General features: G+C 44.0%; 1 protein-coding gene across 1 annotated transcript; it reads right to left on the minus strand.

Annotated features, from left to right (window-relative positions):
- Positions 1-1537: 1537 nt before the first annotated feature.
- SLC26A3 (solute carrier family 26 member 3) lies at positions 1538-26174 on the minus strand. Its single transcript, XM_060279389.1, has 21 exons — positions 26018-26174; positions 25737-25930; positions 24013-24152; positions 23639-23749; positions 22224-22387; positions 20889-21053; positions 20350-20502; positions 18886-18968; positions 17264-17411; positions 16975-17088; positions 15282-15359; positions 13744-13839; positions 12077-12183; positions 9840-9909; positions 9652-9744; positions 8602-8697; positions 7309-7542; positions 6250-6304; positions 4908-5056; positions 3405-3467; positions 1538-2666 (listed from the first exon to the last, which is right to left on the minus strand). The coding sequence occupies exons 2-21, from the start codon at positions 25865-25867 to the stop codon at positions 2643-2645; spliced, it is 2274 nt and encodes a 757-aa protein (XP_060135372.1). The 5' UTR covers positions 25868-25930; positions 26018-26174; the 3' UTR covers positions 1538-2642.
- Between the last annotated feature and the right edge of the window lie 1129 nt (positions 26175-27303).

Genomic DNA, 27303 nt, shown 5'->3' on the forward strand with positions numbered 1-27303 from the left:
ATCACTCCGAAAGGTAGCTTTTGAGGGTAGAAAGATGCAGAGAGAGCTGGGTTTGGGACTCTGCAAGCTCTGGAAAGTGCCTTTTGCAGGGGACTGTTTCTGATGTGTATGTCTACTGTTGGAAACATAGGGACCCAGGTGGCGCTGTGGTTAAACCACTGAGCCTAGGGCTTGCTGATCAGAAGGTCGGCGGTTCGAATCCCTGTGGCGGGGTGAGCTCCCGTTGCTCGGTCCCAGCTCCTGCCAACCTAGCAGTTCGAAAGCACGTCAAAATGCAAGTAGATAAATAGGAACCGCTACAGCGGGAAGGTAAACGGCGTTTCCATGCGCTGCTCTGGTTTGCCAGAAGCGGCTTTGTCATGCTGACCACATGACCTGGAAGCTATACGCCGGCTCCCTCGGCCAATAATGCGAGATGAGCGCGCAACCCCAGAGTCTGTCACGACTGGACCTAATGGTCAGGGGTCCCTTTACCTTTACCTTACTGTCGGAAACAGTATGCCTCTGAATGGATGTTGCTGCGACTCACAAGCTGTGAGAGTGCTATTGTGCTCACGTCCTGCTTTTCGCCTTTCCTTAGGCATCTGGTAGGCTACCATGACAGCGGATGCCAGACAATATGGGCCATTGGTCCAATCTAACAGCCTCTTATGTTCTTTAAGGTTTTATGTGGGTTTGGCTGTTAGTACGAGAGCTACTCTTTGCCTCCACCTATGCTCAACCGTTCCAAAGCCCAAATAAGACCCCAGTGATATAACAAAAGAAACGACACTTGGTTAAGTTCTACATTATTGGAATTTCTCACCCCTGGAAGAAAAACGATAGGGACAGCAGTATTAAACTGTCATCATATTTACTGCCTGTTTTGAAGCTATTTTAGGCAGTGTTGGAATAATAGCTAATGCAGGGAAATAAGGGCATTCAAAGCATACAATCCAATACACCATATTTTTCTGTCTATAAGACGCCCCATGTATAAGACGCCCTCTAATTTTGGGGACTCAGATTTAAGAAAATGGGGGGAAATGGCCCTGCGTATAAGATGCCCCCCCTAATTTTTTACATTTTTTGGGGGGGGGGCGTAGTCTTATACACGGAAAAATACAGTACTTTGTTACACATTGGGCTGTTTTTTGGTAAATCTTCTCATAGGACTGTGCTTCTGGTTTGGTTCCTATTCCATATTAAAAGTTTAGTAGGAACCCATGATTTTCACAGTTTCTTTTAAGACTTACATTGAAACAACGGTCTTTTTCAATGGGGAGTTAGGATTTGGGAATACTCGTTAACTAACAATAAAGGTCAGGTGTGTTACATAACTGAGGTGTGTCAATTGTTCGTTTTCTACATTTGGAAACTTAAGTAACTGGATTTGTATCCAATGCTGTATATTAGACTGCAGAAGTTTTGAAAAATCAACTATTCAAAACAGGAATGGCATTCTCTGTAAAATGCTGTTTAATCTACGATACTGTAAAAATACACACTATTTTAAACATAGCTGAAAAAGCAGTCGATATAAAATTAAGAGTTCTGAAAGCCTTAAAAAAAACAACTTTATGCAGGTCATAATACAAGATAAAACGTAAGACAGTATAAAATGGAAAATATTTTGAACTGTCATATAAAACAATTTTACACTTGTGACTGTACAATTTATCTTTGAATTATTTACAAATATACATGTTCTATGAGCTGATGCTGAATTGATATTGAACTTTTGAGATGGTAGATTGACAATTAAGTATTTTATAATATCAAACTTCCACTTTTTCATTTTATACATTTGCAAGGGCGGCATATTTTTTTTATAGTATACATATACAAAATGTTGTAATGAGGAGTGCTTCTGTTCAGGGTTCCAGCTACATTACTCCATTCACACAAACACACAGCCTTGGTTATTGTAACCCCCCCCCCCAATCCATGCCCTGTTTCCCTGTTTCAAGTATTTTTTTCCCCTCCCATCTCTTTCCCCTGCATGGGGTGGGGTTTTGTTGTGGGGTGGGTTGGGTTGAATGTACCGCTGCTCAATCCTAGCTACGTTGATTTTTAAATTTTTCTCCATTGATTTATATGTGTAACTTTCTCTTCTGTCCACTGGGCCACTGAAAAATATATTACCAGTGTGAACTAGGAAGTCACCTAGTTTTTCAGCCAGAACTCGCCAGAACTCAGTTCCAGCATATCTCAGATGGGCGCTGTTGCCATGATAAGAGAACAAGGAAGGTGTTCATGGTGATTTCCGGCACCTCATTTTTCTAGAAAAATAGCACTTGCAGACAATGAGGTGGTTCTTTCTACCCCGTGTTTTTCTGTCTTCCTCTTCCAGCCACCTGACTAACTAAGTTCCCCCCTCTCAACTTTCTGTGCCCCTTAGCCATCAGACTTTTTGTACCTGTGTGTCCTTTGCCAGCCGGTATGTCTCTCTTGTATCTCAGTGGTACAGTTCTGGTTACAATTAGCCCAAGCATGGGAAGAGTCAAATCAGAATTAATATTGGCATATAGATACACACCCATGGTATAAAGCGGTTTCCCCCAAGATTGAACTGGTTCCCCAACAGTGACAATGCCTAGATGGTTTTCCAGCGGTTTTATACTCCCATCATTCGGTTTCCTGCTCGTCAGTGGGTGTGACAATTAGAATTTTGTTTCTGATGGTGCCTGTGGGGTGGAAAGAAGCAAATTCAAAATGGCTCAGCTTTTGTAAGTTGCTTTTGAGTTTGGCTTTTGGGAGGAAAAGACGAATAAATATTAATATCAAAAATAAAGTAAAAATGGCATGCCCCCAGCAGTCTCCCCAAATGTCAAGGTATGTTAGGAGTTGACCGTCACTATGCAGTTGTGTCTTCTGTTGAATAGATACGCAGCCACTTCTTAATTTGTTGCTGCTGTAAAGTACAGCAATATTGATGGAGCCAGTGAAATGGAAGGCAGATTGCATACTTAAACTGACCATGCCTATTGGGGCCTCAATTCTACCTTTCTGTAAAAGGGACCACACTTGTTTCTTTTAGCAGATCTGTTTAAGGGCAATAGCACACACACACACACACCCAATGCTCCTATCTTTACTGATGATTTTAAAAATTGGGTAGTTTATTTTATTGCGGCCATTGGCCCATATCAAAAACAAAACAGAAACAGAAACAATTCATCATACATTAATCACAGCAAAACAGTTTTTCAATTTGGGAGTGCCAAATTTAAAATAACCCATTAATAACATTTGTTTCATTTAAATTAACCCATATACTGGATAAATAATCCATCTGAGAACTTAATTTAAATCATCATATAAATCTAATATACATCATGTTTAGTTCCCCTTAATGATTCCTGGTTTTGACAAAACTATCGAGGTTGTGCAGTGTAAAAATTGGGTAGGAAAGTGTCCCTTACCATGAGCTCCCGACTGCGTAGTCCATTTGTATTGATTATATAATGATCCTTGCCTTCTTTTTCCTGTGACGGAATAGACGTGTTAAGAGTTAGGGACAAAAATTGGTTTCTCTTCTTTCCTTTAAGTAGCTGGTGGGGTTGAGTGATATATCAATATATCATCAGAAACCGGTTTGAAGTCCATATCATGATATCAGTTTCTTGATTTTTGACCTGGCAATATATCGCTAATCATGACGTTTGTGTGCTATGCAAAAATCACAATGTGGGGAAAACCAGGAAGCCAGTCAATGCCTCTGCGTAGCTCCATTCTTATTTCAGACGTTGTGATATATTGGCATATCGCAACGTTTTGCTGGTGATATATATCGCAATGTTGAAAACCAGATATCGCCCAGCCTTAGTGGTGGGTGCTGGTGCATTAGGGCAAGGGGGGGTGCTGCCCCACTGCAGAAGCGCAACTGGTTCACCTGCCAAGCCAAGAGGGTGCCACAGGGGGCACCCCAACAATGACAAACAATGGCAGGTGAGAGGGGAGGGGGCATTGAACTTTTTAAAGCCCAAGTCTGCCACTGCCCACCAACTTTGCACTCTGGCAGTCCCTTCCTGCCTGCCTTCTTTATATCCGGTCCAGGAGATAGCACAGGTTCAAACTCGTACGTCTCTATGTTGCCCCTTGTAAAACTCAGCAGGGAGGAACATGGGGGTAATATGTAGAATGAATTGGCTCTGCCTACAGCGCCACCTTGCAGAGACATCACCTTGCCTACAAAGGTCTGTATAGTTAAAGCTATGGTTTTCCCAGTAGTGATGTATGGAAGTGAGAGCTGGACCATAAAGAAGGCTGATCGCCGAAGAATTGATGCTTTTGAATTATGGTGCTGGAGGAGACTCTTGAGAGTCCCATGGACTGCAAGAAGATCAAACCTATCCATTCTTAAGGAAATCAGCCCTGAGTGCTCACTGGAAGGACAGATCCTGAAGCTGAGGCTCCAATACTTTGGCCACCTCATGAGAAGAGAAGACTCCCTGGAAAAGACCCTGATGTTGGGAAAGATTGAGGGCACTAGGAGAAGGGGACAACAGAGGACGAGATGGTTGGACAGTGTTCTTGAAGCTACGAACATGAGTTTGACCAAACTGCGGGAGGCAGTGCAAGACAGGAGTGCCTGGCGTGCTCTGGTCCATGGGGTCACGAAGAGTCGGACACGACTAAACGACTAAACAACAACAACAGCGCCACCTACTGTTGGACTCTCTGCTTTCACCCTACCAGCCCTAGCCAACACAACATTTAAAGTATCAGTTTGCTCGTAATTTTGCCACACTGACCTCAGTAATTCAGTTTGAGATTCTACTCACAACAGGAATTACTTTTATTTCAGCGAAATCTGTCTCCAGACCAAGTTACTATGGATGGAGGGATGGTCTTAGAAACCTACCTATAAGCAAATGTACAGCTGTGGTTTCTAATAAGAGCAGTTACTGCAGCATTTTTCTTACCATATTGGGTTTGTACTTTGGTGCGCTGAGCTCAAGGTCCTTTTTTAGCAATATATATAAAACTGCATCATGGATGGTGAGGAAAAACATGGACGGCTTAATTTCCTCATCAAAAAATCCACATCTTTCCAGTTTATCCAGAACGCCATCTGGAGGGGGAAAGAAAACAGGTTTCCAAGCCAGGAAAAAAGGTTAGTAAAAAATCTCAAGCACAACATTCGAATTTATTTAACTTATTTTATTTCAGATTGAGGAGCTTGGTCGCGGGCTTCCAGTTCCCAACTCTTCACTTTCAGAAAAGTTTCACTTTGAAACAAACAGAGAGGCAAACCCAGCACGACACCAGTTGTCAGGAGTCAAGCTGGCAGTAGATTTTGGAACTGGCAGCTGGAGAAATGATAGGCAGGGATGCCCCCATCTTGTTCTGCCTAAGAAGCTATAGAAACCTCCACAACAAGGAAATCTCTTTACACTAACAGGCCAGAGCAGATTAACTGGTATCTCTCATCATTGCAAAAGGTCAGGCTTATTGCTATGAGCGACTAGAAGATTCAGTTTAAATTCTTATTGTTAGCTGTAGTCTTTCTTTCTACGTCAGGCAACATCACCCCAAACTCCACAGGACCTTGGTTTAACATTGATGCCATTTGGTACAAAGCAAGAGTACTCCATGTGACCCTAAAGCTTAAAATATAGATAAAAAAGGTAAAGGTAAAGGACCCCTGACAGTTAAGTCCAGTCGCGAATGACTGGGGTTGCGGCGCTCATCTCACTTTATTGGCCGAGGGAGCCAACGTTTGTCCGCAGACAAATTTTTCCGGGTCATTTGGCCAGCATGACTAAGCCGCTTCTGGCGAACCAGAGCAGCACACGGAAACGCTGTTTACCTTCCCGCTGTAGCGGTACCTATTTATCTATTTGCACTTTGACATGCTTTCGAACTGCTAGGTGGGCAGGAGCTGGGACTGAGCAACGGGAGCTCACCCCGTCGCAGGGATTTGACCCGCTGACCTTCCGATTGGCAAGCCCTAGGCTCAGTGGTTTAGACTAGAGCGCCACCCGCACCACAAATAGCCTCATCCTCAGATAGTCTCTGAGGAAATTGTTCTAACTGCATACTGTAAGTAGCTGAGATCTATTTCTGGGTAACTATATTTAAGATTGGGGTGCCAGGCTACACTGTGTTTGCCACTCATACAACTGAAGAAAAAGCGCCACTGAAATTTCTGGGAATCATGTGCAAGTAAGTACTTTTAGCATTTTAGGGACAGACTTAAGATAAGACACAAACTTTGAGTATGCTGTTCTTTAAATAATCAAAAATAGAACAGGGTCAACTTACCATGTGCTCCCACAATATACACATCCACATCAATCCGGACAAATTCTTTCAAAGTCTGTTAAATGAGAAAATTACAGATAAGTTGACGGCAGGATGAACTGTTAAAAGCTTGCTTCTGTCACAAGCTTCCTAGGTGACTGTAAGCAAGTCACCACCTCCAAACTTCAGAGTTCCTCCCCATTCTCTCGCTCCTCTGTGCAATATTTGGATAGTAATTCTGGCTTTCCATACAGGATTAATGAAATAACATGCACAATGTGCTTTGAACACACCGAAGTAATATATCCATGCTGTGTCTTATTGCTACAGTATACAGTCGTACCTTGGATCTCAAACACCTTGGCTACCAAACAAATCAGCTCCCAAACTATCGAAACCCAGAAGTGAGTGTTCTGGTTTTCGAATGTTCTTTTGGAAGCCGAACGTCTGATGGGGCTTCCGATTGGCTGCAGGAACTCCCTGCAGCCAATAAGAAGCTGTGCTTTGGTTTTCGAACATTTTGGAAGTCGAATGGACTTCCGGAACGGATTCCGTTTGATTTCCAAGGTACGACTGTAGTAATTTTAGGTTGGATTTTCACATTTGTGTTTGACACAGTAAAGTCAGCTTTTGTCCGTCACTTTCATATGCTGGTAACTTTGCCTGGTTTCTCACCCCCTCTTGCCGTGTGGTGAGATCTGACATGTCCTAAAGAATGTGAACAATTGATGGATTTCTAAAACATGCCTGTTCTGTAGCTCTTTAGGGTTACAGGGTTTTGCCCATTGAATGAGCTATGCAGAATGAACATGTATTTTGTTCCAGTGTGGTATAATGTCAGACTAGGATTTGGGAGGCTCAGGTTGAAATTGTTACCTGGACTAAATTCAGTTGTTCACCATTTATCAGTCTAACTTATCTCACAGGTTTGTAGTGTGCGTTACAAAAAGGGGTACAGGAAAAAACCAATGTACGCTGCGCTTTGGGGTTCTTAGAGTAAATGTGAGGCACAAATGTAATAAAATGAATGAATAATTAGCTTTACACTTGTTGGCTGGAAGATATATGGAGGACAATTACCTCTCCAAGGACTCTCAAAGCAGAAACGTCAAGAAACGACACTGCCGAAAAATCTAGGATGACGCTGTGTGTGTCGATTTTCGGAACTATGATGTTGGGAGGAAGGTCTGAGTTCCAGTCTATCTGAACTGGCAAGTCTCTGGTATCTGTGGGCTGGTCCAGTTCTTCAATGCTGTTGTTGTCCAGCTCTTCGTCGGAGTCGCTTATGCCATTAACAGTGCAAATCAAGCCTTTCTGTATCAAAGGAAGAAAATTATAAGAATCCCAATTATTAACGAAAAGATAACTTAGCACACTGGACTGCTGGTTCTGCTGTTAAAGGTAACCTGTTTACCTATAAGTTGCTGGGCAGGGGGGAAACAGGAATGAGAGAGAAATTCTTTAAGATAGTAATGGTTTGTAAATCTTAGAAGAATGTAAGTGAGAAAGAGAAAGCATAGGGCTCCTTCAGGCACTGTTTTTTTGTGATTTCTAGGCGCTAAATAGGATCAGTGGCTCAGGGGGTCAACATGCAGCCCCAAACTTCATTTTATGCCGCTCCCAGTGCCTCCTAAAGCTGGCCTATTCTTCAGTCACATAAGAGTTCCTTCTTTCCTATTCATGTCTTCCTTGTTTTCCCTGAATTTTTAAAATGTCCCTCCTCCAACTTCCTACATAGCTTCAGAACAGTTGGCGGTGTGTGTGTAAACCATTTTTTCCTGGTCATATGACTTAGTAAAAGTATATTTTCCCACCAGCAGAGAACAAACTTGTAGGCCTTTTCAGAATAGTAGGTGATTCGTCTACGTTCCAGATTAGTTAACCTAGAGCAACCCCAAATAGACTATTCATGAAGGAACGTGACCCTGGACAGGAAAAAATGTTGCACACTTCAATCCAAGAGATCTTAGGGTTTTCTTTTTTAAATAAATTTTAGCTTTAATTCAAAAATATGTCAGTTTGTACAGGTTTATACAGGCCATTTCTTCAACTGCCAGCTTTTTATGATCTCAGGAAAACTCCAAAAACTGTCGCTTTCCGTCTCCTGTGGTAAAATGGCATGGCTGAACCTGGGCAACAGCACTGTATCCTGGCATGTGTCTTACAACTACGTAAGTAGGGTAATGCCTTACTTATTTTGAGTATATGTAATATTTGTGAGCCCTCAGTAGCCCCAGTGACTTTCAAAAAATGATCTTCAGACTCCTGCAAGGTTTGTTAACTGGGATAAAAAAAAACTTTAAAAAAACTGGGATGAGACCCTTGTAAATTAAGTGAGAGGTCTGCACAATTTAATGAATGCAGGATACTTACAGGTGTGACTTGAAGCTCTCCTTTCTTCAGCATCCTCCTGATTTTCCTCAGAGCTTTGTTGCGCTTGCGTAGCACCCTCAGTGGCTTAAACCCAACCTGAAACATTTGATTTGATTTGGTTTAGCTTGTTAAATTCACCGCCCTTGTAAGTTCTGAGTGTTATATGCACCTTGCACTCAACTACATTAGTCGAAACACAGCGTTATGAATGCGTTATAACACTGTGACACCAGACGGCGCCATAGAGCTGAAATCGCAACTCAATGCTATTTTCAGTTGTTAGCTTTCCAACCGTTTTTTTGCAGAGCGTTTTCAGAGCGTTTTTTAATAGCTCTGTAGATCTAGCCCTTGGTTCACTGTCTAATATCCAATATTACATGAAAAATAATTTCTGTTAAGGAATTATCACCAGTAATATTGTTGGGTGCCTCCCCCCACTCTCTCCAAGATTCCTAGGGGTTAAGGGCACTCACCCAGGGCTGGTGATCATTTTGGAGAATTGAAATACAAGGAGATTATTGTAGATTTAAGAAATATGACTTATTCACCCAGTTACCCTGGCAACCTTCCAAATTCCCAGTCTCTGTTCACACCTCAGAGCAAGGGGAAAAGAGTTCTCTTGCATTGCCAATGATCCTCAATGGCCCTGTCTTGTTTCTTAATGGCCCTAGCATGGCCCAGGTCATTTTGCATAGGCTATTCCAGGAATTCCTCTGCAGCTTGTATTTCTCCCTTCACATCCCAAATACCGTGGTACCTTGGTTCTCGAAATTAATCCTTTCTGGGAGTCCGTTCAACTCCCAAAACCATTCAAAAACTAAGGCGCGACTTCCGATTGGTTGCAGGAACTTCCTGCACTCAAGCGGAAGCCGCATTGGACATTCGGCTTCTGAAAAACGTTCGAAAACCAGAACACTTACTTCCGGGTTTGCGGCATTTGGGAGCCAAGCCATTCGAGAACCAAGATACCACTGTAATAAAAATCCTACCATTTATTAATTTCTAGGGTTTCAGGGGGTCTCCTCCCCAAATCTATAACAATGTGCTTACCGCTGCAGTCAATTTGTCCTTGAAGAATTCAATATTAGCAAAGAAGATTGGGGATGGGCACCTGAAAATTTTCACTCCCTCTGGCTCATATATCTAGGTCAAAAATACGCATGTTAGTTTAGCACATTGTTTCATAATCAACAGCACAGCCAGACACTAACTACTGCAACCAAGAATCAGGTTCTTACATCTCTATAATCCTTCCTGTTTCTGTAGATGTCACTTCTTCCAACATTTGCCAAAACTGTGCATTTTGGACTGAAAAAACAAATAGAAAAAATCAAATGAGTTGACTAACACACTGTAAGGGGTATCCATCAGACTTCATTTTAATGAAGATGCACGCCTTTGATGGGAGTTGTAGTCCAACAACTGTAGGGCCATAGGTTCCCCATGTATAGAATGGTATTGTTAAGTTTAAACCAACTTAGCAAAGCAATTTCCTTGCCCTAAGAAGCCCTGAAAGCTGCAGTTCATAAGGGGATGTAGTTCTCTTTCTAGCAGTAAGTTCTCCATAACATCATCAATTTTTTTCTGGGGTGGGGTTTCAACTAGGACATACTGGTATAAAACAGATACGTGTTTATGTTTGTCCTATGGGACTTATATTCTCAAGTAAATGTACAGTCATACTTTGGGCTACAGCCGCTTCAGGTTGCGTCTTTTCGGGTTGCGCTCCGCGCTGAACCCGGAAGTACCGGAACGGGTTACTTCCGGGTTTTGGCGTGCATGCGCAGAAGAGCCGAATCGTGACCCACACGTGCGCAGACACGGGTTGCGAACCCTGCAGGTTGCGAACGTGCCTCCCGTACGGATCATGTTCGCAACCTGAGCGTCCACTGTACATAGGATTGCAGCATTATGGGAGTTTGGTAGACACTCAATACACCCTGCAGCATTTTACTCTATGAAAAAGTTTGCTGGGAAGCAGGGATGCCAACTTGAATAAAATAAGGGGGGCAGCTAACCCCCGCCCCACATAATCGATCACATGATGTGGTACGCACACACCATTGGAATGGCACTTCCCATCAACTTGGGGGGTGGGCTCAGACGCCTCCAATATTTTATTGGGGTGCTGAGGACCCCTCAGCCCCTAGGAGTCAGCTCCTATGCTGTGAAGAATTGATTTGGCTGATTTTTAATGTGGATAGTAGATCCTAGTTTAGGCCCAATCTGCATTATTCATTTTCAATACCGCCCCATCTTTAACAGTCTTGGCTTCCCCCCAAGAAATCCTGGGAGCTGTAGTTTAAGGGTGCTGAGCGTTGTTAAGAAACCCCCTATTTGCCTCACAGAGCTACATTTCTCAGAGTTCCCGGGGAAGAGGGACACTTAAACCACTCTCAGTGTGTGGGTAGGTGGGGGGGGGTGTTATTGTGTTGTTGTTTTTACTTTGATTATATATATTGTGGTGTTTTATGTAGATCTTGTTTTGTGAACCACTCTCTGGGTATAAGGCGGTATATAAATTTAATTAATCATCACCATCATCATAAAGAGAATAATAGAACCTGAAGTCTCCTTATGTTTTCTCATGGAGCAAATCACTGGCATAAGGAATATGTGGCACATACCGTACTTTTCCGTGTATTAGACGAGGATTTTTTTTACTGTAAATTAAAGCTCAAAATCGGGGGTCGTTTTATACATGGGTAGTGTGTGAGGGGGCAGACGTGGGATTGATTGCTGCCGCTAGCCGGAGATTGTCAGCAGCTATTGGACGTGTAGTTTGTGGCTGCGGACGGGCTGGTATTGATGGGGTGTCGCTATGGTATTTGTTCGGGCGATTGGCTGAATCTGCCAGCGAGGGGATAGCTGATAGGTGGCGCTTTTTGTCAAGAATTCCCGCTAAAAAAAGCTCAACAAGCCTGAGCAATTTCCCCGGGCAATGCACCCCGGAGAAAAGCCGTGAATGTGACCACATAGTATTAAAGCTAGCTGATTGCCATCATAGACACATAATTGTTTATTCTTTTGTGGTTTATATGCTGCTGATAACACATTACCTTCTGGGCAGGTGTAGGAGGAGCCCCACTGAGGGGTGTGTGGCATGGAGCCCCCCCCCCCGGTGGGCCACTGTTCAGGGTAGGAGAGGGGCAGGGAAGCTGTTGCCCAGTCTTCTCCTGCTGTCCGCAGGGCGGAGCTGTGTTAGGCACAAGCGCCGCAGCTAAGGGGCAGTTCCTTCTGCCGCAGAGCCAGGCTCCAATGAAGGAGCCTGCTGTGGGGGCGCATGTTGGCGCCCCCTCTCAAAATTGCACCTGGGACCACGGCACCCACAGCACCCCCCACGCTACGCCTCTGTCTTCTGGCTGTTAATCTTTTTTTAAAAAAAGCGATTTTAAAAAATGGATTGCATTTTTAATTATTATTTTTAAATTAACAATTATTATACGAATCTGACAAGTTGGGAAGATGGACTCACAATTGTGCACGGAATATAACAGTGAGGAGTTCGAATCCTACTCCAGCTGCCAACCCAAGATCCAGACCCAGTAAGATGCCAGCAAGGAAGCTCACGATCCAGATAAGCTGAGAAGATAGATAGATATTGAACAACCAGGTATCATGGACACATTCAATCAACACAAGAACCAACATCAAGATACTCCATTTCCAATCCCTTACCACGAATGACACAAGACTGAGTTTGGGTTTGAAGCCACAATAAAGTTGGTAGGAATTGTTTTTGGAAAGTACTTATTTCTAAAGCTTACTTATTTGCAGAGAGGCACTCAAGGCACCATATAAGGTTTGGGTATTAGATGTAGTAGTTTGTGACTATAAGTTTAAAGACAGCAAACCTTCTCAGAAATAATCAAACTAGGACAATATATGACTCACAGCACGTTATAAACAAACAGGGGCCAAAAACATCCTTAAACTCATAAAACAAAAAAGAAGGGAGATTGACTCACTATAAATTAATAAAACAATGATCGGCATCCTGTAATCAAAGCAACATTTCTATGAATATTGGGGGTTGGGCAGGGGAAACTCCAGGTTACTAGCAAACAGGTGCAGGGAAAAATCACTAAAAACAAGAATACATTGCATTACAAAAAAGGACATTAGTGCAACATTCTCCTCTAAAGAAATAATCTCATAATTTGCTGACTTCTACTCCTGCCTATACACTTCCCACAACCCGCCCAAACAGGAAATTAAAGTATAAAGGAACTTCTCCAAACTAGATGTAGCTGTGCTGCGATGTTCAGCGTTGGTTATCCCATTGTAGGAGAATCCGCTCCCCATTTTTAAACAACCGTGCATTACCAGTGGTCAATTACTTATCCAGGTTACATTCACACCTCACTTTTCAAGCACATTTAAAACACATGGTTTTCCCCAAAGGTATTCTGGGAACTGTTGTTTACCCCTCACCGCATGACAGAAGCTGCAGCTCCCACGATTCCTTGGAGGAAGCCTTGTGCTTTAGATCTGCAATGAATAAACTTCCGATGTTTGGTGTTGATGTGGCCGAAACGCTTCTCTTGGGTTTTGGAGTGTATGGATTGTTGAGCTGCCTCTGTGATAGCGCAGGTTTTGTATGCACGCTGAGTTTGGCCTTACAGATAGTCCTTTTGAAAACTATTGCTCTGATCGTGGAATACATATCATGAATGCATTCCAATTCCATTGAATAAGTGCAATTGCATTAAGTGAGTGCTATGGATTTGTGAAGCATTTTTCCTAACAAATATAAAACAAAGCTTGCTACAAGGGAGCCAATGAGTGCAAATTACTACTACTACGTACTACTACTACTACTACACCGCCCTATACCCAGAGGTCTCAATGGCAGATCACAGAATAAAATCAAAATATAAAACCACAAAATACACAGTCAAAATAAAATAAAATAAAATAACAAAACAAAATAACAACCCAAAAACCTCACCCCAAAAACCCACATTTTAAAAGGGCATAGGATCCTCACAACATTTAAGCCCCCCCATGTCCGAATTCCTTGTTCTGTCTGGTGAAACTCAAAAGGCAACAGTTTTCTGAATAGCCATCTTTCATAATCAGTTTTAAAGCAGGGATTTCAAGAGTCTTTCACAGTGAGGTTTCTGTTCTATGGATACTTACGCAGTCGTATTTGTCCTTGCCCCACAAAATCTTGATCTCCTTGAACTGCATCAGCATTCCCTTTAAATTGCCCAGAGCCAAAGCTGCGAGGACTGACTGTCAATGAGAAAACAAAACACACTACATGGTGGAATCTAGACACATATAAAAAGTGTTGTGAAATTGCTTTTTTAAAAAAATCTTTTTGAAAAATATTTGGAATTTGCAATAAGCTCACCATCGCCACCTAGTGTCACTTTTGTATAATGCACTTAAAACACACTTAAAACGTTATATTTGCAACTGTATAGCTGAGACCCATGTTTAAGGTCAGATGGGGGCGGGCGGGGAATAGTACTGTGTGTACTAAAATGCTGTGCCTCCCAGGGTGTTGCTGCTTCTCTCCCTTGTTTCCTCCTTGCCTGCTTGCTTCCACCACTATGATGTCAAACTTCACTGTGTGTAATGCATATACTACAACATGAAATATTCACCATGAGGGGGGGAAATAGTGGCACCAAATATACAGTGGTGCCTCGCTAGACGAAATTAATTCGTTCCACGGGTCTTTTCTTATAGCGAAAAATTCGTCTAGCAAATCCCATAGGAATGCACTGAATTTTTTTCGACTTTTTTTGCCCATAGGAACGCATTAATTGAATTTCAATGCATTCCTATGGGAAAGCGCGATTCGCTAGACGAATTTTTCGTAAAGCGCATTCATCTAGTGAGGCAAGCTCCGCTCGAAAAATCCTTTCGTTAAGCGGAAATTTCGTTAAGCAGGGCATTCGTTAAGCGAGGCACCACTGTACTTTTTTTCAACTTGCCTGCACTGTTTTCCTCAATCCATGATGAGGAACATGCTAAAATATTAAGCAAGGTCAGAATAACCCAACAATACTTTTTTTTTAATTGGAGATGAGAGGCGTTCTTACACACTTACTGGTAATTATTCTATAGGAGAGCCTTGATTCTCTCTAAAATCCTTTGATGAGACTAGGTGTTCCATCCACACCAGAGATTTAAAGGTCATTCCCCCAAAGAATTGTGGGAACTTCAGTTTGTTTGGGGTGCTGGGATTTGTAGCTCTGCAAGGAGTAAACTACAGTTCCTAAGATTGGGGGTGGGTGGGAGCCATGACTAGTAAAGTGATATAAATTTGATTTAAATGTATGGTGTAGATGTCAAGTAAACCATATAGACCCCAACAGAAACACCTATACTGTTAGGCAGAGCAAAGTTGGTGCTGCCCCAGGTGGCAGATTTGGGGCATAAGATATGGCAAATTGCCAGTTACTTTACTATTATCATTGTTATTGGGAAGTGGGGCATTGTTTTTATTCTCTAGCTGAGAAAGTGAAAAAATGTGGACCATTTCAGAGCCTTGCTTTCCTGCTGCCAGGTAATTCCTTGCACAGAAAATTACTTTATGTAGATCTGGGGAATATCTGGCAAGCATGGCATTAGGTTCCACTGGTGATGCTATGGTTTTTGTTCTGTCCCATTGAAAAGAATGGCATGCTTTGTTGAACGGCTGTTATGCACATAGAAGTCAGTACCTTCTGCAATGGTTCCAAAAGATGACCTATGGCCAAGATGACAATCAAGACAATGACAGCTGAGAGGAGTCCAGCAATCTGCATGAGAAAAGCCCATTGTCAGTCTGCATCCTAGAATACCGTGTTTCCCCTTTTTTAAGACACCGTCTTATAACTTTTTTTCCTCAAAAAAACACAGGGCGGCTTATTTTTGGTGGGATGTCTTATTTTTTTATTATGGTTTTTATTACCTTACGGTCTCCTTGGCCAGGCCAGGCCGCTGGCTCAGGGCGCTGCTGGGCGCTGCACACGGCGCTGCTGGGCTCTGTCCTACCTGACAAGGCTGTTGTATGTATTAGAACAATACAATGTATGCAAAAATGTAGTTTGTTAAGGGTTGGCTGGGAACTGTAAATTTATGAGGAGTAAACTACTGTATAATGCCCAGAATTCTTTGAGGGAAAGCAAGTTCTTTGAATGTGCATGAGATCTGAGTTAATGCTGCATGCAGTCTACTTTTGCAGTGGGAAGACTTTCCTAGGAAATAAAGATCAGACAGAAATCTGTCTATTTTCTGCTGATGTAGCTTTTCTCTCATTTATTTCTATCACCTACCGGTAAAGCAGAGGATATGCTGTTGACAGGATGGGCGTATGGGGAAAAAAAGAGAGTGAAGAAGAAGAAGAAGAAAGGGGCAAGGGTGCTCCGAGCTGCTGAGCACTCGGTGCGCTCCAGCAGCTGGTTCAGGGTGGCGGGCCACTCCGCCTGGCGCTTCGCCTGGCGCTGCTGCGCGCTCGGCGATGCCGCACGCTCGGCGATGCCGCGCGCTCGGCGATGCAGCAGCGGCGGTTCTGGGCGGCAGGGAGGAAGGCTCCTCGGCCGGGCTCGGCAGAGGCCCAGCCGCTGGTTCTAGGGCTCCGCTTGGCGCTGCCGCGCGCTCCGAGTACTCAGCGCTGCCGCAGCCGCCGGTTCCGGGCGGCGGGGTGGAAGGCTCCTCGGGGCTCAGGGGCTCCGCTTGGCGCTGCCGCGCGCTCGGCACTGCAGCAGCCGCCAGTTCCGGGCGGCGGGGTGGAAGGCTCCTCGGCCAGGCTCGGCAGAGGCCTGGCCACAGGCTCAGGGGCTCCGCTCGGCGCTGCCGCGCGCTCGGCGCTGCAGCAGCCGCCGGTTCCAGGCGGCGGGGTGGAAGGCTCCTCGGCCGGGCTCAGCAGAGGCCCGGCCGCTGGTTTGGGGGCTCCGCTCAGTGCTGCCGCGTGCTCCGAACGCTTGGCGATGCCGCGTGCTTGGCGCTGCAGCAGCCGCCGGTTCCGGGCAGTGGGGTGGAAGGCTCCTCGGCCGGGCTCAGCAGAGGCCTGGCCGCTGTTTCAGGGGCTCCGCTCGGCACTGCCGCGCACTCCAAGTGCTCGGCGATGTTGCGTGCTCGGCGCTGCAGTAGCAGCCGGTTCCGGGCGGCGGGGTGTAAGGCTCCTCGGACAGGCTCGGCAGTGGACCAGCCGCTGGCTTGGGTGCTCCGCACGCTTGCTGCTGCAGCAGCCGCCAGTTCCAGGCCCTGAGCTGGCAGGCACGGAGGTACGTCTTATTTTCGGGGTATGTCTTACATTTTACAAATGTTTAAAATTGCTGCCCTGGCTTACTTTATGACTACGTCTTAAAAAAGGGGAAACACGGTACTGCTTTCTCGAATTCAGTTAGTGCAAGATCTCGGCTTGTCCAATACCTGTGTTTTGCCTCCTGTGCTTTCCTGGACCCCCGACCTGGACAGCGAAGTGCTTGCGGCAAATCCTTTGAACGCACCGCCAAAGACATTGCCTATTCCAAAGGCGATTAATTCCTTCAAAAATACCAAAAGGATATTTATACTTTATGACCAGACAAGGCATTCCGTAAGCCAAGTTCTTTCTCTGGCAAATTATATATTTTCTTCAAAAATATTCACATTCCTCACAATGTCCTAAACATCGCTCGGTTCTCTAAATTTAGAACTAGCATCTGTAGTGATCACTTACCTGGTTAGCATCAATGGGGTAATCATGCTTTATGGAATATACCTTCGCCACTGAAAAGGCCACAGCAAAGCCAACAATCGCAATAGCGAAACCGTCACCCACACAGCTTTCAAAGATACTTATATCTGGTGAAAAAGGAGCCTGAAACCTGAAAGCAAAGGTCAGAGGGGGGGTGTTGAAAATGCAGGGCATAAATAACCTTTGTAGCATGTTAAAAAAGATGTGATTTGCTGCCTCCTTTGTGTGTGTGTGTGTGTGTCACACACAGCACCATGTGCAGTGTTTGCAGGTGTGACTGACTTTAATATGGACAGGACAGGATGAATGGACTCCATTTTTGCTGTCTCTTAACGCAGGTCAATGAGCCTGAGTTTCCACAGCCACCCCCACCATGAACCACCCCCAGCAGGATTGGGAGCAACAGCAGCAGATACGTTCTACGCTTTGATAATAATGGCTCTCCCCTCTCCTCCTCCTCCTCAAGGCTGGCTTTCGTTATTGCCTTTTATGAATGGCTAAGAAATAACTGGAAGGTCCTGAAATGACACTTCCCTTTGTCTCTTTCCTTCCACCCCCAGCTAAGGAGGATACACTTCAGTCTCCCTGTGAAAAGAAACAATAGAAACAGTAGTTTGGGTCAGAAAACAAGATGGACCCAAGGAGCAACAGAGAAGAGGAAAGCAGAGCATCAGGCCCTGTGAGATAACAGTATACAGTGGTACCTTAGTTCTCAAATGCCTTGGTGCTCAAACAACTTGGAACCCAAACACTGCAAACCCAGAAGTAAGTGTTCCAGCTTGTGAACTTTTTTCGGAAGCTGAACATGCTCCGTTTTGAGTGCCACACTTCCATTTCGAGTGTTACGCAGAGGTCTGTCTGTTTTTGCTATTTCTTTTGCATTTTTTGTTTTTACGGCTTTTTTGTTTTGTTTTTGTGACTGTATGGAACCCAGTTCAGCTATTGATTGATTGATTGATTGTGTGACTGCAGAACATTGTTTATCGCTTTCATTTTATGGATCAATGGTCTCGTTAGATAGTAGAATTCATGTTAAATTGCTGTTTTAGGGGTTGTTTTTAAAAGTCTGGAACGGATTAATCCGTTTTGCATTATTTTCTATGGGAAAGCGTGCCTTGGTTTTGGAACGCTTTGGTTTTGGAATGGACTTCCAGAACGGATTAAGTTTGAGAACCAAGGTACCACTGTAATGCATTGGGGGGGGGCTGGTTGTCACCCTCTGGAGATCCTGTGTGGGAGCAAGTAGGCTTTGGCTGTCTACTAAACTGCTTAAGTTGTGCCTCCAGATAACCTCAGTCTGTTTCTTTGAAAATAAACCCCAAGACTATAAAGCCTCCAGAGACCTCCTTCTGAAGAATACCATCAGAGATGGTGAATTTTTTTGTTCCGAAGGTGACTGGAAATATTAATACCTCCCATCAAATTTATGGATGACCGGCTTATAGCTCATAGCTCAGGACCCATTTACAAAGCATTTTAACTGTCCTTCTATATTTGGGTCAAGGTGTGGTAAATATGTTCCCTACAACTTTGCTTTGAATGAAAAGCTTTTTATCTTAAATTTGTGGCACTACCATTCCCATTCAAGAATAGGGTGTACTTACCCCCTTTCAAGCTTTCCAACAGTGTCTACCTGGAATTTCCCTTTGAAATCACAACCATAGGATAGCCCAGTTGCGATGACAGTCTGAAAAGAAGCAAAGTAGCCGGCATAAGATTTCAGCAAGGTGTTTCTTGTGTGGTGTAGTGGTTAAGAGCGGTAGACTCGTAATCTGGGGAACCGGGTTCGCGTCCCTGCTCCTCCACATGCAGCTGCTGGGTGACCTTGGGCTAGTCACACTTCTTTAAAGTCTTTCATCCCCACTCACCCCACAGAGTGTTTGTTGTGGGGGAGGAAGGGAAAGGAGAATGTTAGCCGCTTTGAGACTCCTTTGGGTAGTGATCAAGCGGGATATCAAATCCAAACTCTTCTCTTCTTTCTCAGCTAGTGAATAGACATATCTTCCATTTGCTAAAACTTTGCCATAATACTTGCCTCCATATTGTCATATTTATCTTAGCTACTTACATTTATATTAGCTGATTACACCCGAGGCTCCAGAAATAAAGAGTTCATTAAAATGGCCAAACAAGCCCAGGCTATATTGAAGTATATTGAATTTTTTTTGGGGGGGGGGTGTGACACCTTACTGTAGTCCATCACAATAATAACAGTTTGGCATCATTTTTGCAGTGACCTTGTCAAAAATATTGTAACACAGGGCGGAATTCAGTGTCGCACCATGACAAACGTTCCATCTGCTTTGTTCATCCCAAGCCCCCTGAGGCAATTTCGGGGTGTTTGGAGGGGACAGTGGGATAAGCTTTGTTGCACAAACAGAAGTCCTTGCACAGGGCTTCTGCTGTGCCCTATCTTATTAAGTATAAAGGTAAAGGGACCCCTGACCATTGGGTCCAGTTGTGACCGACTCTGGGGTTGCGGCACTTATCTCGTGTTATTGGCCGAGGGAGTCGGCGTATAGCTTCCAGGTCATGTGGTCAGCATGACAAAGCCGCTTCTGGCAAACCAAAGCAGCACACGGAAACGCTGTTTACCTTCCTGCTGGAGTGGTACCTATTTATCTACTTGCACTTGTACTGCTAGGTGGGCAGGAGCTGGGACCGAGCAACGGGAGCTCACCCCATCACGGGGATTCGAACCGCTGACCTTCCAATCGGCAAGCCCTAGGCTCAGTGGTTTAGACCACAGCGCCACCCGTGTCCCATCTTGTTAACTATAGTGTGATGCATTTTTGAATGAGCTGTATTTCCTCATAAAAGACAACCTGATACACCAAGAAAACACCAACTGAAGAGGATTTTAGGTGGATCTCTTTCTTTCTTTCTCTTTCTTTCTTTTACTATAACAGTATTATTTTCCTCAAGCTGAACAGAAGTATAACAGTTTGCATCAGTATGTAGAAGCAGCCATGTAAACAAACAAACAAATAACTCTTGGCTCCCCCTCCTTTCTGTATGATAACAGCCATTTTAAAAAACAACAAAAACACAGAGAGAAAAACAATTACCACAATGAGTTCAATGGGGATAGGTGCTGGGAGCTTGGTTTTGTAACGTTCATTCAATTCTTTCACCACAAACACGATGACCAAGATGATCAGCGCAGTGACAAGGTCTGCAATGTTCGTTTTTGTAATCTGCTCGAATATACCTTTCAGCGTCTGTTGCACACACAAAACAACAACAACAACCATGATGGAGGAAAGGGTTGTGGTAATTTACTTTGGCAATTGTATGTCTCGTTTGAAGCACTACTCAGGGGTAGTAATGATACTGGATGCCTCAGAGTCAATCACTTAAAGGCGGGGGGAGGAGGAACAAAGAATGGACACTGCACTGAGCTGCTTGGAGGAAACCGTATATAATATTCATATTGCAAACGTTGGGCTGAGCAAAAAGGAGCTTGCAAGGGCTGGAGACAAGTTTTTTAACTGCAAAAGTCACCAGGGTATTTAAAAGCATTTCTTGTGGTTACTTCTCAAATACCTAGCTAGAGAAAGTGGTGGCGCTCCCGAGGAATAATCGGGTGCGGGTCGGAAACACTCACCCATATAATTCCCAAAGGTACATTATATCCAGGAACTGTCAGCTGAAAGATGAATTTCAGTTGGGACACGACAACATGGATGGCTGCAGCTGTAGTGAATCCGCTTATTAACGATTGGGATAAATAAATAACAATGAAGCCGACTCTCAGCACACCCAACAGCAGCTGGAAGAGACATAAAGAAACAAATGCTGCTTTGATGGGAGCAGAACAGAAAAGAAACAGCAATCTCGCTAGTCTCCTGATATTACTGCGAGCGCTCCAGTTGGAGAACAGCCTTTACCAAAGGTGTCATGGGCTTTGAAGAAACTCAGTCTCAGGACGCAAGGGAGAAACGTGCTAAGAGGGAGGCACGCTTGGCAAATCCACACCGTGATCAACTCCCGCCTGGAAACCAATGTCCCCACTGTGGAAGGACGTGTGGATCCAGAACTGGCCTCCACAGTCACTTACGGACCCATTGTTAAATTTGTGTTTATGGAAGACAATCTTACTCAGCTATGAGTGAAGAAGAAGAAGAAGAAGAAGAAGAAGAAGAAGAAGAAGAAGAAGAAGAAGAAGAAGAAGAAGAAGAAGAAGAAGAAGAAGAAGAAGATGATACTGGGCTTTTTAAAAAGTGCTCTTTATGTACATTTTCTTACATCATCACACTCCCTCATGTGGGCTTAAGTGTTCTGTGGTGGCTCCACAGTCACACTGAAATGCTCCTTCCCTGATCTGTTGTCCACCTCATGCTGGTAACTTACAACCAGAAAAAGTGTCAAAGCAATACAAAATACATAAAATGCTCACCCAGTAAAATATTAATAAGAACAAGTCCTGTCCCCCTGTCTGCTAAAAGATAAGCACTACCTTTGGAGGCAACCTAATTAACCAAAGACCCAGGTGAACAAAAGAAATCTTAGCCTGGTGCCTAAAGACTGACAAGGATGGTGCCAGGCGAGTCTACTTGGGAATATCATTCCGCAAATGGAAAGGCCACCACTGAAAAGACCTGTTCTCATACAGTCGCCTTCCACACCTCCCTTGGGTGAGGCATATGAAGAAGAGCTTCTGATGAAGACCTCAGAGTTCAGGCTGGTTCATATGGGGAGAGGTGGTCCTTAAAGTATTATGGTCCGTAACCATATAAGGCTTTCCATCCATTGGAACAACAGCCCACGAACTGACTCGTGTAAAATGCAAAGGGAGCATCTCAGTTGACTGGGCATCGCAGGCCCTTTTCGACAGTGTGCTTACTTTCTTCTCGCAAGACACTGTGGAGTGATTTTGTGGCACCAGAGATGGATAAACCGATGAGGACAAGAGTTACATATATTGCTTGGAAATGCTTACCTGAAAGATGCCCGCAAGCACAGTCACTGATGCAGCCACCACGACCCTCTTCTGATTGATCTCATCCATCAACGTACTGTTTGCTAGTGTGCTGTTACCCACTGGGTCTGGGACTATTCTTATAACGGCACCTCCTACCATCAAGCTCAGGACAGGAAAAGGACCTGTGTGGACATTGTTAGCATTGTAAGAGGTTCAGCTTAAAATATCCTATCAATAAGAGAAACTTGCGCCATGCCCTCTTAAGTGTGTGAGTACAGAGTAAATAAGATTAGAATTCCCCTCCGTTCGTTAAGGAGTTCTTCAGCCATTCAGATCACACTATGTTCTTCATCCTGAATTTTGTTTTTGGGTAACCTCTCGATGGTTCAACATTGAAACCGATTACCTCAAACAGAAATGGGGAGCTGTTGGGTCACCAAGGTGCTGTTGACTCAAACTCCCATCAAGGCCAGCCAACGTGGCCAATAGTCACGGATGATGGGAGTTGTAGTCCAGCAACATCTGGAGGGCAAAGGTTCCCCACCCATGACCTAGAGCAGTGTTTCCCAAACCTGGGTCTCCAACTGCTTTTGGACTACAACTCCTATCATCCCTAGCTAGCAGGACCAGTGGTCAGAGATGATGGGGATTGTGGTCCAAAAACAGATGGCAGCCCAAGTTTCGGAAACACTTACCTAGAGGAATGGTGGGCTCTCCTCCACTGGAGGTCTTCCAGCAGGATTCTCTACTTCAAGATTTCTTTCATTAAGCGGGAGGTTGGACTAGATGACTCACAAGGCCCCCCTCCACTTCTATGATTCCATAACAAGGTTGTTGATAAAAATCCACTGCATTTTACTTGTGGCTGAAAACAAATGCCTCTCTCTCTCTCTCTCTCTCTCTCTCTCTCTCTCGTGTGTGTGTGTGTTTACACATACATGTAGCGGACAGATCACATCAATGGGACCGACTTATGTAGGCCTCTGTGTTTAGTCAAATCACCTCTGAATGAGTGATCAAAGGTACATGAGAGTGCCTTTCTGGTGCACATGCTCCGTGAGAAAAGGAGTCCTCCCCTTAAGTGGTAGGAAATGCTTTGTAGACATGGAATATTTCCCATCATGAAAGTAGATGGAACATTATCGGATCCATGCACATAACTCTGAATTACAGTCCTATTCTTTACCTGCTCCATGTTTTTTTCTGTGATACCCACTGAAATCACCCTGCTCCTAAATATATAGCATCTTGTTTTATGGTGTTGTGCCAGTACTACGGTTGGCTCCATTATCACACAATGTACTGGAGCAGCCGTTCTTAGGAGTGATGCGTAGCAACAGTATGTTCTACTGGAAGAAGTCTAGCTAAGGTACATTAAAATATTGGAGAAGGCGGCACCGTACCAAGGTCCATTGGAATGCAGTTCAACTTACCAACTGATATATGTCTGGAAGAGCCAAAGAAAAAGTATATAATCACTGGGAAAAAGGCTGCATAGAGTCCGTAGCCTGGAGGAATATTTACCAGCAAAGCAAATGCCAGACCTAAAATTAGAGAGAAGAAAAAGTGCATCACCTTGGAGAATATGATTGCATGTAGGGGAGAGGTGAGCAGTTGTCTACCTTCCAGAACTTGTTGGACTCCAACTCCCATAATCCCTCACTAGCATGGTCAATGGTCAGGGGTGATGGGAGATGTAGTCAGGCTGAATATCTGGAGAGCCATGGATTCCCAACCAATGATATAGAGGAACCTCTAATATGAAAAGAAATGATGTGCCATTTATGAAAGAATTGAAAATATTTACCTTGTAGAACAGCTACGAGCCCCGTGCTAATTCCCGAAACAATGTCGCTGAGAATCCAGTCCTTGAAGCGGTAGGCAGGTAGCCAGGAGATGACAGGAAACAAATTAAGAGCTACTTTCTTTGCTTTTTGTGGAGTGCAGCTGAAAAGAGAATGATTGAATCATGCAAAAGTTAAACTATTCATGTCCCCAGCTGGATGAGAATGTATATAACAGAAAAAAAATGTTTGCTACTAAGACAACGATATCTTTTTCCATCAGGAAAGTCTAAGCAGAGGCAAAGAACCTGCAAATATCCAAACTTTGTTTTAAAGACAGTAAATCATACCCTCCAACATTTCTCTGATGAAAATAGGAATGTCTAATTCAACAACAACAACAACAACAACCATTTTTATTACCGGTATTTATGTCCTGCCCATCTGACTGGGTTGCCCCAGCCACTCTGGGTGGCTTCCAACATATTTAAAAATATGATAAAACATTAAACATTAACTATACAGGGCTGCCTTCAGATGTCTTCAAAAGGTTGTATAGTTACTTATCCCCTTAGCTTCAGGGTCACATAACTTCCTACCCTCAAACATTTCTCTGACGAAAATACAAAAGTCCTAAGGAAAAGCGGGACATTTCAGGATCAAATCAGAAACCGGGATGGCTTCTGTAAATCCAGGACTGTCCCTGGAAAACAGGGACACTTGGAGGGTCTGCAAACCCAAACCCACTTACCTGGGAGGGAGTAAGCCTAATTGAATTCAGGAGGACTTACTTACAATGGTTAGAATTGCATTCTTATGGCCCCACAGACTGGTGTTTTATTGTGGTATTATCCGGCAACACATTCTTAACACGATACCAGTGCATTTGTAGTGCCTTAGGTCCGGGACCTGCTTGTTTGTTGATCTCTTAAAGCCTTTCTGTATTGTTCTCCGGTTCAAATATTTCCAGAGTGGTTTACGATAAGGAATGCTCAGGAAGGACAGAAACTTCTGACAGCGCAGAAGGGGCCGATAGCTCAGGTGATCTTGATTTTCTGATCTTGGTTTTCTGTTGGCTCCTTGTGCGTTGCCATCTATGGGCAACGCCTAAATCAAATCAAACGTACACACCTCCGCTTAGCTGTGAAATGAATGTGGCTTGAGATTTCCTTTCAGACCGATGCTGGTTTGAGAGAAAAAGCATCAAGCAGCACAACAGCATTAATTAAGAAACTACAGGTTAGCTCTGAGCAACATTGCATGTACCTGCACCAGCAGTGTGCAGCCAGAGTAACTGACAATGTGTACTCAGCGAAAGATTCAGCCGCCAGCCCAGCCAGATTCTGAACAAGGAAATGTAGTGGAAATCTCTTGTCTTTCATCTCAGGTGACCAGCCCTGACACATAGGGACAATACTATATTGCCTCCCACACTATTCAGGATTGGTCTTGCCTCCTTGTTTGGATGGGTCGCAAAGATGTGTACAGGATTGATTTGAGTAGCAGTTTGGTTATGTGCATTGAACTACTCAGAGAATTAAGACGAGTCCTTCAAGCTGGTGGTTCTTTCTTGTTTTCTCCTTTAACATGCCAGAATGCGATATGCAGGACCCAGTGGGGAACAAATGGTTGAAAACCTTTTCGGAAACCAGCTGAAAACCTTACCAAGAGGATAGAAAATCCTGAAGAATTACCCCGTGGCACCATTTTTTAAAAAAATCCATGTTTACAAAAGAACGTCTCTTACCTAAAGCATGCTCTGAGATGGTCCACAAAGTTTTTATGGTATCTGGGCACTTTCTGATGCTCTTCATCAAATGCCAGGTCTGAGTACAATGGCCGAGCCACAACATACTGGTTGCCAACAGGTTCCACCATGTCTCCAGAAAACACTCCCCTACGAGCTTTTTGAGTCCTCCTTAGCGTTAGTCCCTTAAAGCCCTGGAAACAAATAACAGAGTGTGCTTTTAAAATAGCTTAGTATTATGAAGCTCACAGATGAGTGAACTCTAAATTAAGCATTACCACCTTTGAAGATCAAACGGAAGAGTATTGAGGCATTATATTTTTCTCAATGGCCAGCTTCCTCCTTCCTCTTCACACTGCAAAGTGGTGCATCTCTGGGGCATCCCCGTGCCCCCTAAAAAGAAAGCTCAAAAATAAAGGAGGCAGGCTGCTTATAAATGTGCCAAAAGATTGGAATTTGAAATGGCCAGGATGTGTGTGCATTTCTTTAATGTTTCCTGTTATAATTGTGAGAAAGGGGAACACTATTGGCTTTCATTGTTTTTACACTTCAGCAAATTTTGGAACCTGAAACTTGGTTTGTGGGTGAGTTTGGTGTCATATTGAGATTTACAGTAAGCAACAACCAAAGGATCATTCTCTGTATACTGAGAATTCCCAAACATGAGGAAGAAACCTATTATGGCAGTTATAATTAGGGAGATTTTGGCTTGTTCCAGTAATTTATTATTATAGCCTGTCCTTAATACCATGGCTTTGCAATAGTTGTTAGTTCTTCTCATTTGCTACTGTGAGAAGTGATCGTTCTAAATATTTGTGTTGCTTCTAGCTTTTAGTTGTATTAAGATGCATGCTTTATGGTTATAAATCACACTGCTTTATGTATTTTACACTACTTCGGAGCACAAGCGCAAGCTTGGGCAGTGTGTGTGGAGGTCCTGGAGTGCCCAGTCTACAAGATCCCCCCTCCTCTCGGCCTTGCTGACGGGGTCCAAAAGAAATATTTTTGACACCAGCTTGGCTGCAGGAGTTGCTGGAAGGAGGAGGGCAAGGCACCAACCAGCCGTCTTAGGGACTCCACTCCTGATTTGTGTAGGAATTATTCCTTAGCCTTTTCTTCTCCCAAAGATATCCTACAAGGCAGCAGAGGTTTAGGACCAGAGTTTTCCTTCTCCTAGATGGGCTCCTTTCCCAGGTGGATGAGCCCCATCTGCCCCTCACTTCTCTCCACAGCCCATGCAGAAGCCACCTTCTTGGCGGTTTTACACTACCACCGGCTCTTTTATATGGTGGAAATATGGAACACTAACATTTCAGGGATGTTATAAATACATTTCAGGGATGTTATAAATTACTGAAGTGGCAGCCCTGCAATTCCATCCTTCGGTGAGACCATCAACAGAAAGAAGGAGATTATCCTAATTCATTAATAGCCAACGTAGAGAAGGGACCCATCTTCTTACGCAGGGCATCTTGCAACACATCAGCCGTGACATTCACGTCAAGGGGACTCCCCCAATATAAATGATCAAGGACGCGGCACTTACACTGCCTAAAACATTTTGGAA

Source organism: Zootoca vivipara, chromosome 10, assembly GCF_963506605.1.
Source record: "Zootoca vivipara chromosome 10, rZooViv1.1, whole genome shotgun sequence".
Classification (NCBI taxonomy): Eukaryota; Metazoa; Chordata; class Lepidosauria; order Squamata; family Lacertidae; genus Zootoca; species Zootoca vivipara.

What these genes read in the sequence shown, in the direction of transcription:
- SLC26A3 (XM_060279389.1), bottom strand. Translation starts at nt 25,867, where the DNA reads ATGGTGGAACCTGTTGGCAACCAGTATGTTGTGGCTCGGCCATTGTAC. An exon ending in ACCCCATTGATGCTAACCAG is followed by an intron (nt 17,089 to 17,263) that starts GTAAGTGATCAC and finishes GTATTTTTGAAG; the next exon opens with GAATTAATCGCCTTTGGAAT. An exon ending in GCAAGGACAAATACGACTGC is followed by an intron (nt 12,184 to 13,743) that starts GTAAGTATCCAT and finishes CTATCTTCTCAG; the next exon opens with CTTATCTGGATCGTGAGCTT.